Below are 21,004 nucleotides of genomic sequence, written 5' to 3'. Positions count from 1 at the left end.
TTAACTCTTCGAATTTTTCATTTTGAGACCGTCAATGGTCGTTTTGAGACGATGAGTGACCACCGGTGTTAAAAAATGTAATGTTCAATGGCTATACTGTTAAAAATTAAAGTTCAGTTATCACAATGTTAAATGGGTAAAGTTCAGTGGCCATTGGTGTAATTTACTCTAAAAATAGGCTATCTCAAGTTTCTTAAAATAACCCATCCACTCAACTTGCTTAAATTGCTAATCGCACAGAGTGTGCGATACCACCAGGTAGAATTTAACTGGCTTAAAGCATTATTTGGCCCTTGACCTATCTAAAATTGTGTTATTTGGCCCCTGATCTATTATTTGATCACATTTAGCCCTTGACCTATTCCATTTGGTGAAATTTCACCCAAGTTTTATGAATACTTAACAGAATCGTTATCTCATTGATAAGTAACGATATTTTGACACTTGAATTTGAAACGTGATATTTCTTAAAGTTATTTTTCCACATTATGTGGAAATAATTAATTAGATTAAAAAAAGAAAAAAAAACAAAAAACAAATCCTAAACTAAAATCTATTAAGTTCAAGTGTCAAACTATCGTTACTTATCAATGAGATAATGATTCGGTTAAGTTTGAATCCAAATTGTGTGAAATTTTACTAATTTGGGATAGATCAGGGGCCAAATATGACCAAATAATAGGTTAAGGGCTAAATGATAAAATTTTGGATAGATCAGGGACCAAATAATGCTTTAAGCCAATTTAATTTCAACAATTGATGTATAAAAACTCACAGAAATATCAACGTAATATAAAATACAAATATACAATTAATTATATGCTAATTGAGCGTCAAATCGAATAAGAATGTGATTTTCTTTTTGTGTGTGCGTCTTAGACAACTGTCTATATGTTAATCGTAAAAAGAAGGTCTAACCGCTTCTCAGCCCCTTAAACTTGTAACTTTTTTTCATTTAGCCACCTAAACTTAGAGTTTTCCCATTTAGCCACTTAAACTCAACAAATGAGATACATATAGTCCTTATAAGTCTACATGGCACTTACATGTCACTTGTTGTCTTTCCAAACAGTAAGAGGCGTGTAGGATATCAAATTTCTATTCCTCTAAGATGTATAATGGTAAAATTTCACCACTTAAAGTATCACGGAAACCCTCAAATCCGGAAAAATTGTTTTATGGATGTCCAAATGATGGAATTAGTTGTTTAATAACTTAATTGGTTATGATGAATTAAAAACTGCATTTGACGAATTGCTAATTTTTTAAATTTTGATTTGAAAAAAGAGGCCAAAAGGGTTACAATATTTGAGTTTAAGTGGCTAAATGGGAAGACCTAAAGTTAAAGTGGCTAAATGCTTTTTCTTTCGAGAAGCATATCCGTAGCTCAGTACTGCTGTCCTTACTTGCCTTTTTAAAAAAAATTACAAGTTTAAGGAGCTGGAAAGGGATTAGACCTTGAGTTTAAGTGGCTAAATGGGAAGACTTAAAGTTCAAGTGGCTAAATGAAAAAAAGCTACAAATTTAAAGGGCTGGGAGGGGGTTATGCCTAAAAAGAAAGACATGTTCAAAATGACGCTTAACTGGCCTATAGTCAACTATGCAACATCCACGTTCCAATATTTGTCATTTTAATATTCTTTTAAAAGTTTTAAGTTATTATACAATTTATTGCTTGTTAAAAGTATGGATGACAATGGGTACTCTACCTGCGGATTTTCGGTACTATCTGATTCTAATGGAACTATCCAAACCCTGTATAAAAAGGTATGAGACCGGTATGAGATTAAAACCATTACCCGTTAGGGTAATAAGACGGTTATGGGAATACCCGTTACCCATCGTTGGAGCAATTTTGGAGCATTTTTAAAGTTGTGATAACTTTTAAAGTTGCTTAATATTTAAGCATTTTTAAACAAAAGTTGTCAAGAATAATGTAGATGATTAATTTAATAAAATATTATATTTTAGAGAAAAGTACAAAAATAAACCGCGTGGTTTGTACCATTTTCAAACGTAAATTATGTGGTCTAAAAATTTGCAAAGTGGTACCTTAAGATTTAAAACGTTAGCAAATAGGGAAAAAATTCTAACACGGTTCATAAAGTGTGATTTGTCAATTTTTGTAAAAAAAAAAAAAGTCAAATGGCAAATTTGTCTATTTCCTTAGTTTCCTTCCATTTCCCTTCCCTTCCCTTCCTTCATCTTCCTTCGCCATCTTCTTCAGATCAGACGCAGTAACAGGGCTGGTCCTGGGCATAGGCCCGGGGTGTGCCGGCCTAGGGCCCATGGTTGAAAGGGGTCCAAAAAATTTTTTTTAGCTTTTATATGTATATATGATTTTTTTTTTTAATATAAATAGTGATAAAATTATATAGGATGATATATTTCTTTCCGAAACCCCATTGATAAAAAAATTTAAAAAACATATTTTGTTATGTATAAATTTTTTATTATTAAATGAGTCCTTATTACTTATGTCCTAAGCCCTTAAATTGTCAGACCGGCCAGTAAGAATCTTCTTCAATCTGTGTTTCTGTTCAAGGTTGTTCGGAGTTCATCTGTATCGACTCTTCTCCAGATTGCTGCTTTCCTTTCTCGGAGCTCGAAAACTCCAATGAATCTGAATTACCGAACGTGGAATTTTCACCGGAAGATACGATGGCGTGGTCGTGCTCCTCTAACCCAATATCTTCTCCTTCTTCAATAACCCATCAAAATTCACATCACAAACTCTATTTCTCTCACTGGAATGATGAGTGGAAAAAACTTAAACAAGTTTCCATTCATTACAACTCAATGGCAACAGCTTGAACATCAAACTCTAATTACAAGTAGATGATTTCAGGAATTCGTATTCAGGGGCGGAATCAGGGGGTTGGGATGGGCTCAAGCCCGGAATTGAGAATTTTTTTTTTATAGTAACGATGTCTGGTAATATTTGATGGAGCATTACATCGACTCTATTTAGTATTATTTCAATGTTTAAAGGTAAATGAGATGGTTACGGATGTTTACTATTATTTGAGAGGTCCTATGTTCAACTTCCTTCAATCTCATTTTCTCTAATTTTATCTTTAACGGTTTTAGTTTAGGTTTTTTTTTTTTTTTTTTTTGTTATTTAGGGGTTTTGATGTATTTAAATTTAGAGATTTTAATTTAAAGGTTTTGATTTGGGGTTCTAATTTAGGGATTTTGGCTTGAGGATTGAATTTAGGGGTTTAATTTAAGAAATTAGCGTTGAACTTATGAAAAATTAAATATGTGTTTTTCACCTTACACTTTAAAAAAATTTTAATGGATACACCAAAACCAAGCAGTTTTATCATGCTGGAGGCCAAAAAAAAAAAAATTGTCCAGTCCTAACAGACTGGAATTTGGAAAATTACCTCCAATCGTATGACTAAAATTAGCCCCTATATCTGGCTCCGCCACTGATAATGAACATGATATCCAATAATCAAATGAATAAATAGCTAAAATTAGTTAAAAGGAAAAACACTGGAATTCATAAATAACTCCAGCGCTGGTAATTATGCTGCTTAAATCCTTCATTAGCTGCAACGTATTTTTCCATTCGAACAGAACTTTTAGAATTCAAGCTGTTCATGTTTATCAGTTGTTTCTAATTTTTACCAAATACTTTTTATCTGCTATTTAGAGTTAAAAGTCAAAAAGCAGTTCCCTGAAATAGAAACAAACAAGCACTTAGTGTCCAGTATATTTTGCATACGAACTTATAGTATCCAGAGTTTGTTTGAAAAAGAAGGCATTAAATCTGCAACGTCCCTAGTATGTATTTGCTGCTGTCATTATCCTTATATGAACTCCGTTTCAACCAAACAAGTATGTATTTCTGTTTCAGTTTCGATTCTTTCTATCATGTATAAAACAACAACACCCCTAATATTTATTTGATGCGGTCAAATAAGAACAGAAAGAAATGGAGAACAACTCGAGCTAGAAAATGAGCTGCATTTTTCGCTAAACGTTTAACAAAAGAGACAAAGACCTTATCGTCACAAAACACATTCTAAAAGTACATCAGCAAGATATGATAGCTGAAACTAGGACCGATAATTCATTTGATTGAACCACTGAGTAAGAGTCAGACAGAACTGTAACCTTATCGTAATTTGCAGATTTCAGCCACAAAAGAGCTTCTCGTATGGAAATGGCTCGATGAAAAAAGCAGTCGATGATGGTCTATTTATTTTTAGACTCCTCTCAAACCGGTTTTATCGTGCTATATATATGGAGGATAAATCAACATATAGATAAATAGGCCAAACCAACCCATAAAGTTACCAATGGGCGATGCCTATACTCAATACTTTTTCCGTAAAGTTTGTCTTTTTCTTTCCCTTTCCTACCAAAAAAAAATATATATATATTTTTTCCGTAAAAGTCGGGAAGGGGCTGCAACAGGCAGATCTGCCGGCTGCTTGGGAAGAACCTGAGTGGACTACCAGTCTAGTAATTCTTGAGAGGTTAATTGAAGAATACGATTAGGCACCGAAAGAGTTACGATGCTTCCATATCGACCAGATTGTAAATTATTGATCAGCCTTTACGGCTGCTCAATACTTTCTGGAAAAACATATTCTTCTGACAGAAAATACGGAGACTTAGAAAAGATAGAAGTTTCACAAATAAAAGGTTCGACGTCAATGTTTATGTTTCAGTTAATATTACCATAATAGCGAACAACATTTTTTGTCATAATAACTCGAACTATAATACTAACAACATTCACGATTATGACATAATAACTCGAACTCTGATGCTATAACACAAGTTAAAAAGTTTCAAAATCTATGTTAATGAGCGAGATAGGGCTGGGCACAGTTCGGTCCAAGTCAGGGATTCATGAATCTCCAGTATTGGATTGAAATTCGGAGATTAATAAAAGGAAATCTCCTTGGATTGAAAGAATAAATCTCCAGAATTGAATTGCCCCAAAATTTCAGTCCAGTCCAGTTCGGGGATTCGGAGATTCGGTTCCGGTCCAATCCAATATAATTTTTCGGTGATTCGGATAAATATCTAATAGTTTAAGTCCTAAAAAATAAATTAAAAATTTAATTTACAAGATAATAAAATATAAAATTTTATTATCTTACATAACTTGAAATAAATGATATTTTTTTAGGAAGTAAACAACATTCATTAAAAGTTACAGTAGACAACAAGGCTAAAAAAAACCCCACAAAATCAAAGTATTAAAAGTTACGGTAGACAACAAGGCTAAAAAAACCCACAAAATCAAAGTTACAAAATAACAAATCTATAAAAACAAACAACCTTTAATTCAAAAAAGACAACACTTCATTAGCAAGATCTCTCTAATCATCATCCCAATTTGTAATTGAATCTTCTTAACACAACAAATTCCTTGTTTTCCAAAGCAAGGGTAGTAAAAGCCAAACATCAACCTAAACATATAAAATTTACCATATTAGTGAATCAACAAATGTTAAATTAATTAGCTTTCACTTCAATAAAATTAATCAACACACTAGCAAAAAGTAAAAGGAAAAAAAATATGCTAAGTACATTTGATTCGGTTAAAAAAACCTTAGATATCCAATTGAGGATTTTCATGATATTTATTGTAATCTCTATTCTTTTCTTCAGTGATATTTCACAATCACTTGAAGAACAAGATGTCATTGACAATTATGAATTCTTAACAAGTGATCAACAATCTGCTTTTAATAGAGAAGTTGTCCACTTTCTAATTATTCACAGAAGATTTGGATGATCAAATTTATTTGATTCTTAGTTATCTGACTAAGGACGGATGGGGTAGGCAATGATATCTGCATTTCTATAGGTTCAATTCATCAATGTTGGTATCTCAGTCACAGATTGATGTTGTCCTCACTTGGCAGATTAAGCAAAGGTTTTTCAGCTATAAGACCCTATAATACCCGATTGAACAAAAGGTGGGAGTGGCTGTCTAGAAAATTTTTCATGGCTGAAAAACCAGGTGAAGAAAATTTTCCTAATTGATTTTCCATTAGAGGAAGCTTCTGTGAATTAATTAAGAACTATATCTAATACCCTAACATATAAAACTTCAAATATAACACAGAACATATAAAACTTCAAATCTACACAATGTACACAACACAGAGTTTAGAAATTGAAATATAAAAGTCCAGAGTTTAGAAAACTTACTAGAGTTTAGATCGGTAAAAGGTGGAGGTGGCGCTGTGCAAGGTGGAGGTGGCGGTGTGCGAGGTGGTAGCAGTGATGGAGTGCAGTGGAGGAGATAGAACCCTAGAAAAAAACCGAAGCAGAGAGAATGGGTAAAAGAAGCACGTGATTCTATTTTATAAAATGTTTAAAAATTTTAATATTTAAAACCTCTAATATTTGTTACTTAATTAAATTAAATGGTTAATAAAAAGTAGAATTTGTATGGTTAAGGCGATTAACAATGTTCCATTTGGATAGGTGTCGATTCTCTATGTCTATATTTTAAGTAAATATTTTTTATTTCATTTTATAAACGGGAATTAATCAGGATAATTTATATGACTATATATAATGTTATACCTTATTAATAAATTATAAATTTATATTATTGTAATTAGTTTACCAAACCTTACAAAATATATAACTATATATTATATATTATTTCTCTTTATATAAAGTTAATGTATGAAATATAAATTTATTATTGCTAAATTTTCGGTTATTTCAGTTCGGTCCAATCCAATCCAATCCAATCCGGTTATCGGTCCGGTCCTGGATAAATTTCGGTCCAGTTCGGTCCAGTTCTTTGACGAAAAGTCAACGGTCCAATCCAGTTCGGTTCTCCAAAAAAAGTCAACGGTCCGGTCCAATTCCGGAGTTTTTTCCTCGAATATTCGGTCCGGTCCAGTATCTCCAGGATCCGCGCCCAGCCCTAGCGATATCAGCAAACAAGAATACAGTAGGCTAACTCGGAAACTGCCCACCGGCCTATACCAAGCTGTGTTGCGTTAATGCACATATAATAAACAGGTCCAGACATGTTTAGAGGTGTTACTTTGTAACTAAATTTATAAACAGAACCCGATGGAGACATTAGAACACGATTATGACATAGTAACTCGAACTCTTATGCTATTACGCAACTGAAAAAGTTTCAAAATCTATGTTAATGGACGAGATCAGCAAACAAGAATACAGTAAGTTAACTCGAAAACTGCCCACAGGCCTATACCAAGCTGTGTTGCGTTAACGCACATATAATAAACAGGTCCAGACATGTTTAGAGGTGTTACTTTGTAACTAAATTTATAAACAGAACGCAATCGAGACATTAGAACACGATTATGATATAATAACTCGAACCCTGATGCTATTACTCGACTTAAAAAGTTTCAAAATCTATGTTAATGAGCGATATCAGCAAACAAGAATATAGTAGGCTAACTCGAAAACTGCCCACAGGCCTATACCAAGCTGTGTTGCGTTAACGCGCATATAATAAACAGGTCCAGACATGTTTAGAGGTGTTACTTTGTAACTATATTTATAAACAGAACCCCATCGAGACATTAGAACACGATTATGACATAATAACTCAAACTCTGATGCTATTATGCAACTGAAAAGGTTTCAAAATCTATCGTAATGGGCGAGATCAGCAAACAAGAATACAGTAGGCTAACTCGAAAACTGCCCACAGGCCTATACCAAGCTGTGTTGCGTTAACGCACATATAATAAACAGGTCAAGCTATGTTTAGAGGTGTTACTTTGTCATAATATTTATAAACAGAACCCGATGGAGACATTAGAACACGATTATGGCATAATAACTCGAACCCTGATGCTATTACTCAACTGAAAATGTTTCAAAATCTATGTTAATGGACGAGTTAAGCAAACAAGAATACAGTAAGCTAACTCGAAAACTGCCCGCAGGCCTATACCAACCAATTCACAAAAAAACATCATTATAATGGCTAACGACCTCTTCCACCCGAAAAACGACCACGCCCACGCCCACGACTACCCCCTCTTTGGTATGGCCTGCTTCCACGGCCTGAAGATGCACCGGAATTGAACTGCTGAGGTGGTCGAATGTCGACGAAAGGAACAGCTTGCGGTGGTGGCAGACTATGGTTCTGTTGGACTTGTGGCTGGTGCGGTGGTGGCAGACTATGGTTCTGTTGGACTTGTGGCTGGTTAAACATCATTCCTTGTCCGAAATTCATGACCGGGGGATTAGGTGGTTGTTGCATTTGGAATCCCATTCCTAAAAAAGATGGGTTAAAGCAATTTTGACCAGGCATGGCTTGCCAAGGCGGAGGTCCGTTGGGGAAAGGATTCATTTGCCCTCCCGGAAATACACCATTAGGAACCGGCCCTTGATTGAAATTGAAGGGTTGCTGAAATGGCTGATTCTGTGCTGGCCATGGCATGTTATTCCCCGAAAATCCGCCTGGAATAAATGCAGCATTTTGCTGCTGAGGAGGCATAGGATTTATCCAGCCTCGATTAGGAGGTTGGAATATAACGGGGGCCGCTGGTACCATCGGACGAAATGGCGGACAAAAAGAAGCTCCGGGTGTTGCAGCTACAGCTGTAGCTGCATTCTGCTGGTTGTGATTATACGGTTGCTGGTTCTGCTGCTGGTTCTGATTATATTGTTGCTGACCGGCACCTGAAGGCATGGAATCATTCCCGTTCCCGTTCCCATTCCTGTTCCTGTTCCGGTTCTTGATCTTCCTTCTGGAATCATTACTTGTTTGCTGATTCATTACCCGCTTTGACATTCTCTGCATTCTCTTGTGCTCAGCCTCTTTCTCATCATCCGAGAACTCTTCATCATCTGACACTTCTTCGTCGTGCTCCCCGGACGCATCGTACCCTTTCTTACGAAGATTCTCACTTAACACATGCTGAGCATACTCAGCAACAAAAGAAACCAAAGTGCCTTGATGGATCTCAGCAGGGACCTCAGCTTCGGAATTGAATCTGACTACATAGTAAGGGTTCTGAACAGGCCCAAATATCTCATCCACAAGCCCCAGCGGAGATCTTTTCTCGGTTATCCAAAGGACCGAACCCTCATTAAGAGGATCATGCTTCTCCGTGCCTTCCACGATTACTTGGGCGCCTAGAGTCTGAATTCAGTAACATAACATCATTGATTGATACAGTTATATGAACTAAAAATCAACAAAGACAAGCTAATTGATCAGCTTACCGATAAGACAATTCCGACGGGCAGCATCTGATGATGCGGTTGCAATGTAGCATCCACCGGAGGAACTGTTGGGAGATACTACAAAAATTTGGTATAATCCATGTAATCAGCAATCTGACCGATAAAATGTTCTGTTATTTTCAGAGAATAGTTAAAAGAATTTGAAGCCAAGAATTGAATCTGGACGCCAAAAGACGCCAATGAAATTTGGGAAATACACACGGACGGACGAGCAAAACTCAACGGAAACAAAATTGGATGAAGAAGTGACAATTTCAGCATTGCTGACAGGGTTAGCACCAGCAAAACAGCAGCTTTCGCCCCAACAGCTCCACGAGCTGAGAGTTAGGGTTTGGGTTTTGCTTAGTAGGTAATGTGTCATTTTCGGGTTGACATGCAAATGTTTGGATTGAGTTAGGGTTGACATGTTAACCCGAAAATGACACTAACATTTTAAATTATTGTTATATTCTAACTTGTTTTTTATAGGTCACTTTTATCAATAAAGGTAATAAAATTACAATTATTACCTTCAAACACGACTCAAACCTTCTATATTGTTATAAACACCTGACTTGACCTCCCAACATGATGGTAGCAGACTTTTGGATGGTTAGTGTTAACATAGTAATCCAAAAATAACATAAAATATTTAAAAATAGTACCGTATCCTCCTATTTTTAAAAGTCACTATTAAGATACATCCATAGTAAAATTACACATGACCCGAAAACACGACAGGAAATTGACACTAACACGACTATGACATGAAAGTTTTTGGTTTGGGTTAGTGTTGACTCATTTTGACACTAACCCAAAATTGACAAGACACAAACCCGATAATTGCCACCTCTAAAGCTTACCAATATGACTCCAAAAGAAGTAAAAAAAGCAAGAGTCATTAAGACTCAACTTTAATAAGTACACATGAAAATAAAAAATTCTGATTGAATTGAAACCTATTTGTTAGTTTCAAGAAGCATCATATATGTAAAGCATCAATAGTTCAGGGACTGAAAGAGTAGTTTGACAAGCATAAATAATCATATCCATTTTAAGCCATATATTCAACTGCTGAAGATACAGATAATTGATTCCATGGCAAAAGCTATATGTCACAATATGACTCGATCATGATCGATAATGAAACCGTCAATGAGTAAATATAACTAAGAGCATAGTTGTCAAATCGAGAATCGACTCGTGAATCAAAATCCACATTTTGTGAATCGTGACTCGTGAATGGAATTAGTGTCTTAAGCGTGTTTATCACATAAATCATCAAGAGAACAAGCATGTTCATTTCAAGTGCGGACTAGCCTATTCCCATTGGCTTTCAAGCCTTTTATAGTACCCTAACGATAAGCAAGGACCAAAACGCTCCGTTCACTTTCACTAAGGGATCCTACCCGAGCAGAACTTATCGGAAGAATAAGGGCGTTACATGGGTGCGTGGGCTAATTGAAGGGAGATTGAAGCCCCTATGAATTCAATGTGCACGCGCATCTCTCTCTCCGAAATCTGATTGACCTAAGGAAAGTGTAGCCCAGCCAATAGCAAAGCAAGTGAATCCGAAGAGCTCTTTTGCATATATATAAAGCGCTTCTTTTCGATGTGCATCAGATGTTATGCTAGTTAAGTCAAATGACCGACGATGATGATTACACAGCTCAATCAGACTTGTAAAAAACATATCAGTTACATTAATAAGAATTTTGACTCCATTGGAAACGTTATTTCTAAAACATGACCTTCATAAAATAGGCTCCAAACAAAAACAGACACGGACTTGAAACGCTACTAAAGAAGTAAGACCAATGTTAAGGGTTCTGAAATAAAGTAGTCTTGCATTATTTATCCCTATCCCGCACCATTTATCCCTCGTATCAAAACTCCCGGTAATGACATAACGGTCCACGTAATCCACTCAAAGTCCACCACACATGAACAATCCCCCCAAAAAATCTTCTGGTCCTATCAAAACAAACCTTCTTTTCCTTCTCACAACTCAAACCCAGAAACCCACAGCACAGATTCTAAACTGGAATCCGCCTGCGAATTTCTCTGTTTTTCTTGTTTGCTCTTGAGCCCTAATTGCAAGAGGAAGAAGGGAATAGAATGGCAATTGCATCTCAAGCAATGATATCAGGAAACACATGTACATTCACTACTTCTCCTAGGTTTTTCAACAAATTCCAAACCTTAAATAGGCGAAATTTCAAGCTTTTTACTGTCAGAGCTTCTTCTACAAATGATGAATTAAATAAATGTCTCATTAGAAACTCAAATGAAGATTATCCCTAATCTAATTCACATCAAATATGCTACTAATCATCACAATTAGTAGACAATAAAACCCTATGTTGCACGGAAACAGAAACGGACATGGAAACCGGGAAACGTTATTTCTAAGAAAAATTAGCTAGGAAACAGTGATGGAAACGGGCACGAAACGGTAATGAAGAAGAGTTTCCGTGCAACATAGATAAAACCTACTGATTCATATTTGTTCCCGACCTGTTTGACATGATTATCATTTTTATTGCAGAATGTATCATGAAGTAACCAATTTTCTAACTCCAAATCATGAAAACTGACAACGGAAACAGACACGGACTTGAAACTCTACTAAAGAGAAGTGTTCGTGCAACAAAGCAGAGAAATTAGTAGACAATAAAACCTACTGATTCATATTTGTTCACGACCCGTTTAACACGATTATCCGACACATAATGACAGAACATAGAGATATTAGTTCTTAATCAAAAGAAAATTAGAGTTATAATCATTTACCACAACTTCATTCTTTGACTTGATGGGTCCTTTCACATCTTCTTCTTCATTTACATGACCACCGAATTCATCATCATCATCACTCCATTCAACCATTTTATCTACATCCTCTGATTCTTCATCATCACTATTACACACCTTTTTTTCTCTGTTAACAACATCTCTTATCTCGCCTTCTTCAATCTCACCTCCCACTTCTTTCTCCTCCTCATTATCATCTACTTCTTCTTCCTCCTCCTCAGTATCATCATCACTGCTACTGGAGGAAGAAGAAGCCGACGATGAACTACTTTCTGAATCACTACTTTCATCATCTCCGCCGCTGCTACTGCTGCTACTTCCATCATTACCGCAATCACCCCCATCAGAAGCAACAGATGACACTGGAGCAACAGGACTTGTTTCTTCTATCAAGATTTGATCATCCTGTACGACTAATTCATCAGCAGAATGATCTGAGCTACCAACTAAACTAAACCTACCCAACTCTTCCTCAATAGAGGAATCCGAAACCCCCAAATTCCCCGAATCCCCCTCTTTTTCCAGCTCCAAAGGAGCCTCCTGTACAATTAATTCAGAAACAGCAGCAACTGAAGAAGGGGCTTCAATACAAGATTCCACAGGTTCCTCCTGTACAATTAATTCAGAAACAGCAGCAACTGAAGAAGGCGTTTCAATACAAGATTCCACAGGTTCCTCCTGTACAATTAATTCAGAAACAGCAGCAACTGAAGAAGGGGTTTCAGTACAAGATTCCACAGGTTCCTCCTTAAATACCGTTAATTCAGAAACAACACCAACTGAAGGAGGCGTTTCAATACAAGGTTCCACAGGTTCCTCCTTAATTACCGTTAATTCAGTAACAAGAGCTTCTGAAGGAGGTGTGTCAATACAAGATTCTTTATCACCCATCTCCATGATGATCTTCTTCTCACTGTCAAGCTCAAAGGTATCCGTATCCGTATCCTCAAAGAACTCTTGTATGAAATTAAAATCAAGTAACGAATCAACAAAAGAAAAATCGGTAAAACTAGAATCAAAGGGATCAATTGGGGGTTTGGGGTTTTTAGACAAGGAATCTTGATGCTGCACTTCTTCTTCTTCTTCAACACTGGTTGGTACATAATCCACCATCTTCAATGAGTGAAAAGTTGAAACTTCCAAGAATAAATTTTGGATTGAAGAAGGAAAAATGAAATTTCATGGCTACAAAAAGAGCGAAAAAAAAAGAAGGAAAGAGAGAAAATTTAGGTGTTTCCTTAAACCCTAGCGATAAGAGCGGGAGTCTTTTGGTTTTCTTAAACCCTAGAGATAATATTTCCATTTTTCAAATTCTTTGTTTGTTTATTGAATTTACTTGGTGTAAATGTTATTTAGCCCCTGAACTATTTAAAATTTTATCATTTGGCCTTTAACTTATTATTCGGTCATATTTGGGCTCTGAACTATCTCAATTGGTGAAATTGCATCCAATTTAGATGGAGACGTGATAATATTGTTATCTCTCTGATATGTGGTGATATTTTGACACATAGACTTAACACATTACACGTCTTAAAATTTATTTGGCACGTAGATTTTCTTATATAAAAATAATTAATTAGATTAAAAAATTCATAAATTAAAATTTATCTAGACTAAGTGTCAAAATATTTATACGTGTCAATAGAATAATTGTTCTGCTAAGTCTTCATCCAAGTTAGATGAAATTTCACTAATTGAGATATATTAGAGGTCAAATGTAATATAGGGCAAATAGTGATTTAAGTTTTTTTTTTTTTGGTATGAAGTGATTTAAGTCAATTTAATTAGTATGTAATGTCTTTGTATGTTTGATTTAGGTGGATAAGGGTAAAATTTAATCCTAATGTTTCAAGCGAATAACAGATTTGGCCCTAACGTATGAAATTATGTAAATTTAACCCTATTGTTTTCAAGTAAGATCAATTTTAATCTTGCGCTATCGAAAATTTGAAACTACTAGCTTACCTGTTATTTAACTGTCACATCAGACCTTCTAAACAAGTTTGTCGATAAACTGAAGTAGTTTCGTATATTTTTGGTTCATTTTTTGTAATTATATTAATACCACAGTAAATATTTTAGATAGTTTGACCAAAAAAAAATATGATTAACTTATATGTAGCAGATTTAGTTTTTAATATTTTAACAGAATTTTTGTAATTTTATTAATAATACACTAAATATCTTAGACATAATTGATATTTAGAAGGTTTGAAGTGACATTTAAATACTAATCCAACCAGTTTTTTCTAACTTTTTATAACGTATGGGCTAAAATTGATCTTGTTTGTAAACATTAAGGTTCATACATAAATCTACACCTTAAAACGTTAGGATTAAATTTGGTCTTTATTCCGATTTTATTTGTTAATTAGTTGGCCATCTTTCTTAATTCTCATTCACCCCGAATTTTTACCAAACACTTTTTGTCCGCTGTTTAGAATTAAAAAACAAAAAGCAATTCCGAAAAAGATAAATAAACGGGTACTTAGAGCCCGTTTAGTTTACCTGTTTATTGTTTAATGCTGTTGATAGGTAGTAGACATTAGTTGGTTTTCTGCTAAAAGTAATTGTTTTAAAATTTTACTAAACACTTTTTCTCTCCTATTTGAAATTAAAAGGTAGTTCTGAAAAATAGAAACAAACGAGCATTTAATATGAATTTCTCTATTAATTCAACTTTCTTGACGAATTATAATTGTTCCCTTTGACTCAAGGTTAAATACTAATTTAGGAGGTGTTTGGTTGCTCATTTTTTATATCTTATTTGTCTTTTCATTTCAAAATTGAGAATTTTAAGTGTTTAGTTAAAGATCTATTGTTTACCTTTTATCCTGAAAAGTAATTTTTTTACAAAAGCAAATATAGTATTAATTAAAAATTATTTTCTTAAAAAGGGATTTTTTCTATACATAGTTAAAATATGGTTCTCGAGTAAAATCTTGAAAAGTGACTTCAAGGGAATTATTTCATACCCTATAATTATTGGGAAATTCCTTGAAGGGCTGAAAACATCCCATATTACGGCTGTGGACCTTCCATAATGGTATTAAAAAAAATAAATAAATAAATAAAAAGTTGTTTTTTTTATCATTTTTACAACCATTATCAGATTTGAAATATTTTGAAACATTGTGCATACATTAAAAACAAAAAACATTGTATAAAAAAATATTTATATCTTTAAAAGAACATATTTATATATATTAGGACATTATAAGTTATCAATTTTTTACATTAGTATATTAATAATATATAATGCCTAAGCTTTTGTGTATTTATAATTTTTTTTTATGAATTTAGTATAGGGTAAATTTCAAATAAAACCTTTGTGGTTTCACTAATTTTCAGATAAATGACTATAGTTTACTTTTTATCAAAACGAGGATTGAGGTTTCGCACTTGGATTAATGCTATTAAAACCATCTTTAACGTCCTGAAAATGAAAATTCTCAAGAATTAAAGTTGTTCAATGTCATATTTTTTTATGGAACTACATTTTCGATTTTCGAAAATCATATTTTTTGGAACTTTCTCTCTCTAAACATTAACTCTCTCTCTCTTTACCAAACATCATCTAAATAATCTTAAAATAAAAAATTTAAAGAATTAAAGTTGCTCAGAATATTAGTGGTTCGTAAAATATGTCATTTTTGAAGTCTGTCAATGGTGATTTTAATAGTATTAATCGAAAAATTTCCTATTTTGCTAAAGTTGAAAACCTCAATCCTCGTTTTGACAAAAAGTAAATCACAGTCGTTTATCTAAAAATTAGTGAAACCACGTAGATTTTATTTAAAATTTACCCTTTAGTATATTAAGTTCTCAAAAGAATATGTTATCTCTCTGCCAAAAAAAAAAAGAATTTGTTATCTTATATTTCGTGATGTAATTTCTCAATATATAAAATTTATGTTTTGGAAAAAAATCTTAATATTTAGGGTAAATAATTATAAGGTCTTTATGTTTTTACTTAACACACTAGTAAGTCCATCATATTATTATAAGGTCCTTCAGTTTTATCTTAATCCATTCTTTAATCCTTCCATTTATTTTTGTAAATGGAAGTCCAAAATTGCCCCTAATTTACATAAAAAAAAATTATCTTTTAGTTTCAAATCTAATCAAATTAGTTTTAACGAAGTTTTTGAACTACATGTACATCAAAATTAATATACTTGAAAAAAAAATATTGTTAATTTTTTTTAAATATTTTTTCTTTATTTTTTAATATAATATCTTTAAAATAACATTAAATATTATTATATATTTTTTTATATTTTTTTAAAAATTGTATACTTTTTCCTTCATTCATAAAATTTATTAGAGTTGTAAAAAATTACTTTTTACAATTATAGTCTTATTTCTATTTTAATATTTTTTGAAATAGTTTTCATTCATTTTTTAGTCAATAAATTTTACGTAATAAATCAAAGTCCTATAATTATATAAAAATTAATAAATCATTACTTTATATTGAAGAGATTGTGATTATGTAGAAAAAAAGAGAAAAAAAATATAAAATAGGCAAAATAGGTGTTTTATTATTAAAACATAAAATAGAGGGTAATTTTGGTATTTTAAAATTTATTTAATATAGTTTGACCATTGACTCAAGCATAAGTTTACAAAAACAAAAACTGGGGGACTACATAATTATTTCTAAAAACGGAGGGACTAAATAGTATATTAGGTAAAAACTCAGGGACCTTACAATTATTTACCCTAATATTTATGATAGTAGGTTATTGATATTTTATGTGTTTGATATTTTTTCCTTATATACTTTATTTATTAGTATTTTATACTATATTTGTTATTCTAAAATTAAATTTATTACTATAAGTCATTATAATATTTTCATGGTTTCCTTTTTAATACAAACTTTTCAGAAATTATAAAAATGGTAAATAATTTATTAGTCCCTATCTTTTTACGTAACATATTGTTTAGACCTTTTATTTTGAAAAGCACATTATAAGGTCTCTATATTTTGTCACTTTTTTGGTTCTTTTATCGATTTTCTTTAGATTTTTAACCGAATATATGTTAGCTTTCAGGACAACCATAATAAAATACAAAATTTACTCTGTTATTTTTTGTTTGTCTGTTTATACCAAATATAATGGTGAAAAGTCTAAAAAAATATACATAATGACCAAACTGTTAATATTGACAAAAGATAAGCATCTTATAATATGTTTTTCAAAATAGAAAGACTAAACAGTGTGTTAGGTAAAAAATAGGGAACTAATAAATTATTTACCCTGTAAAAAATTATCAACAATGACCATACATTAAAATATAAAGGGTAATTAATTTATTAGTTCCTATATACTGTTTCGTCTCTATATTTTCAAAAACACACGGTAAAGTCCTTAACGTTTTTCTCGGTGAACTGTTTAGTCCCTAATATTTTTCTCGGTGAACTGTTTAGTTCCTGCCGTTAGACTCTCGTGAAGATTCTGTTAGTCAATTTGGATTTGCGTTCTTCTTTTCCTTTATTTTCCTTTCCTTTAAACTCTAATGCATCTGAAATCAACTTTGAGAATTCTTCTTCTTGATTTTCTTCTTAATCGTTCAGATTCGTAAGCATTGAGTCTGTTCTTTTTCTTGTTCTCCATACAAAAAGCTTCTTTTTCTAAATTGGATTTCCTCTTCTAAAGTTTGAAGGTAAATAGTAAAGGGTAATTTAGTCATTTCCAAAGTCATAAACGGTAAAAAAATCTAACAAACAGACGGATTGACTAAACAGTTCACTGAGAAAAAGGTTAGGGACCTTACCATGTGCTTTTTAAAATACAGAGACTAAACAGTGTGTTTTGTCAAAATATAGGGACTAATAAATTAATTACCCAAATATAAAACATAATTGTCTAATAAAAGTAAAAAGAGAAAACAAAACAAAAATTCTCTCTTTTTGTCTCTGCTAGGGTTAGGGTTTTATGGTGAAAAGGAGGGGTGCGGTGGTTTTGGGCGAAGGAGATGCGGCGGCGGCGGCGGCTAGGGCAGGGAAGGAGGCGGTTGTCGGCGGTTCGAGTGTGGAAGTCGGTGAGGGTGAGTTTGATTGTGGCGAAGGGAGAAAGGGTGCTGCGGTTTTGACAAAGGGTGATCTGGGCGTTGGCGTCAGATCTGGCGGGGATGGAGGGGGTTCGGTGGTGAAGGCTGGGGGGCGTGGTGTCGATGGCGGGTGGAAAGCGGAGGCGGCAGGGAGAGCCGTTTTCATTTCAGGGCCTGGTGTGGCGGGGCGGCTGTGCGTGGTTGGAGGAGGCAAGATGCGGCATGCGGGTTGTGGGGAGGCGGCTCGCGCGGTGGCAGATGGTGGATCCGACGGCTCCCTGGAATTAGAGAAGGTGGTGGATGGGATGGATTTTGCAAGGGTGGAGTCAATTGATCCGAATAAGGTGAGTGGGGATCGGATCCCGTTGATTGAAGGGGATTTGATTAGGTTAGGTAATGGATGCGGTGGGGAGTCTCGGGACATCATGGAGGCTTCCAATGCTCGGATTGGATTGATTGAATCGATCAATCATATTGGAGAATTGGCTAACAAATTTAATTCCAACTTTGAAATAGGGAGATTTTCATGGAAAGATAAGGTGATGGGTGTGGTAGAGGAGGAACCTTGTTTGGAGGAAGATGTAATGGAGGACGAGTCGGAAGAATTTTTTTCTGATTCAGATGAAGAGGATGGTGATCATGATGATCCGCTTTGTCCTGTGATCCGCCTTTCCTCGGTAGAGAAGCGTGCTCTTAGAGCTAAATGGAAGCTTGATTTAATTGTTACAGTGCTGGGTAAAAAAATTAGTTTTAACTATTTTGATCAGAGAATTCAGGCACAATGGGCAAAGAAAGGTAAAATCAGTATTACTGACCTGGAAAATGATTACTATGTAATTAAATTTACAAGGGCTGAGGATTTTAATGCCGTGATTAATGGGGGTCCATACATTATCTCTAACCAAGTTCTGGTTTTAACGCCATGGGTTCCAAATTTTAATCCACATGATTGCTCGGTGAACAGAATTCTGACATGGATAAGATTCCCAGGGCTTCCAATTGAGTATTACAATGAAAGTTTTCTTAATAAAATAGGTGGGTTGGTTGGCAAGGTCCACCATGTGGATAAAACTACCATAGGGGCTATTAGAGGTAAGTTTGCAAGAGTTTGTATTGACATTGACCTTGATAAACCCCTCTTGTCAAAGTTTTGTGTTCATAATAAAATTTATTTCATTGAGTATGAAGGTCTACACAATATTTGCTTTGAATGTGGCATGTATGGCCATACTTATGAAGGGTGCCCGAGGAGGGAGAAGGAGGTGAAGGAGGCTAGTGAGGTTGGTAATGGTAGGGTTGAAGGTATCCAAAAAGATGAGGGGAATTTTGGCCCCTGGATGGTTGCTAAGAGGTCTGCTAGACGCAGGACTAGGCCATCGGTGGTTCAAAATTGTCCTCCGGATATTAATATCCAAACATCTCAGAATCATTCTAAATCTGTTCACACTGTTAAAGAGAAGATTAGCCCAACGATTGATAAAGATGGGGTTGCCTCAGGTTCTAGATTTGGGGCTCTGAATTATGTGGAAGTTCAAGAGTCTGACCAGTTAGACAAGCATATTGAACAGAGTATGCTAGGTGGAGTTTTGGCTGAATCAATAGATAAAGAGGTAGAGAATATTAACCCCCTCTTTGTTTCCAAAGGTGAAGGCCACAATGGATCAGAAGCTCAAGTTTCACATGGAAGAGAGAAACATAAAGAGGTTAGTATACCTAATTCTTGTGTTGAGCCTAATGTTGGTAAAGCAATAGGTGTTAATAAAATTAGTATGAAAAAGCCTAAAGGCAAGCAGAAAAGTATCCAGAATTCTAGGAATTCTATGAATCTATTGGATAAAAGGGGGCCTACTGGTACCTCAGGAAGGCTCTTAGGAGCCCCTAATAAATACCTTGTTTAAGGTTTTGGGTTGGGTCTGTAGTCTTCCTTTCTATGGATTTGTTGGTTTGAAATGTTAGAGGTGCGGCTAGCAAGGCTACTCGTGTCCATGTTAATGATTTAATTAAACAGTTTAATCCTTCTTGCTTTATTTTAATGGAAACTAAGATTAGTGGAGTTAAAGCGGATGAGGTGGTTAAAAAGTTTAGGAGCTGGAGTTGTGTTAGATCGGAAGCTACTGGCCGGGCTGGTGGGATTTGGCTTTTTTGGAAGCTAGATCGAGTTCATTTTGATATTATTAGTATGGATAAACAGTTTATGCATAGTAAAGTTATTTTTCCTGGTAATAGGCCATTTTCATTACCTTTGTTTATGCTGATCCTATTATGGCCAATCGAAAGAGGCTTTGGGAGTTTCTTTACTCTTTAAGTATAAGTATGACAGATTCTTGGTTTGTGGCTGGAGAATTTAATGATATTGCCCTTATGAGTGATCAAAGAGGGGGTGCTAATCACTATGTTAATCGTTGTCTTAATCATAAGCAAAGTATGGATTTGTGTGGGCTTTCTGATCTGGGGGCTGTAGGCCATAAATTTACCTGGAAGCGGAATAGCACTTTTGTTCGTCTTGACAAAGTTTATGCTAATGTCTCTGCTCAAATAAGGTTTCCTGAGGTGTCTGTTTTAAATCTTCCTTTCAGACACTCGGATCACTGCCCCATCTTATTTAGGCTGATGACAGGCCAACAGTCTAGAGGAAATAGACCGTTTAGGTATCAGGTGGCTTGGGAGTCTCATCCGGAGTTTAAAAATTTTGTTAAAGATAATTGGATTCCTCACTCTAATGTCTTACAAGATGCTGAGGGTTTTAGAAAGAATGTTTTGGGGTGGAATACGAGAGTTTTTGGTCATATTATTAGAAGGAAGAACAAGTTATTAAGAACAATTGAGGGTATTCATCGCAGGCTGGAGATTAGTTTTGATCATAGCTTGGATGGCCTACTTAGATCTCTTCAAAAGGAGCTTGAAGCTGTGTTAAGGC

At 34.5% G+C, this 21,004-nt stretch overlaps 1 protein-coding gene across 1 annotated transcript; it reads right to left on the bottom strand.

Moving 5' to 3' along the window:
* Positions 1-7,783: 7,783 nt before the first annotated feature.
* Positions 7,784-13,288, bottom strand: LOC136231183 (H/ACA ribonucleoprotein complex non-core subunit NAF1-like). Its single transcript, XM_066020492.1, has 3 exons — positions 12,004-13,288; positions 9,211-9,288; positions 7,784-9,127 (listed from the first exon to the last, which is right to left on the bottom strand). The coding sequence occupies exons 1-3, from the start codon at positions 13,135-13,137 to the stop codon at positions 7,964-7,966; spliced, it is 2,376 nt and encodes a 791-aa protein (XP_065876564.1). The 5' UTR covers positions 13,138-13,288; the 3' UTR covers positions 7,784-7,963.
* Between the last annotated feature and the right edge of the window lie 7,716 nt (positions 13,289-21,004).

Source organism: Euphorbia lathyris, chromosome 5 (genome assembly GCF_963576675.1).
Source record: "Euphorbia lathyris chromosome 5, ddEupLath1.1, whole genome shotgun sequence".
NCBI classification, from domain to species: Eukaryota; Viridiplantae; Streptophyta; class Magnoliopsida; order Malpighiales; family Euphorbiaceae; genus Euphorbia; species Euphorbia lathyris.
This window is presented reverse-complemented; position numbering and strand designations above follow the sequence as displayed.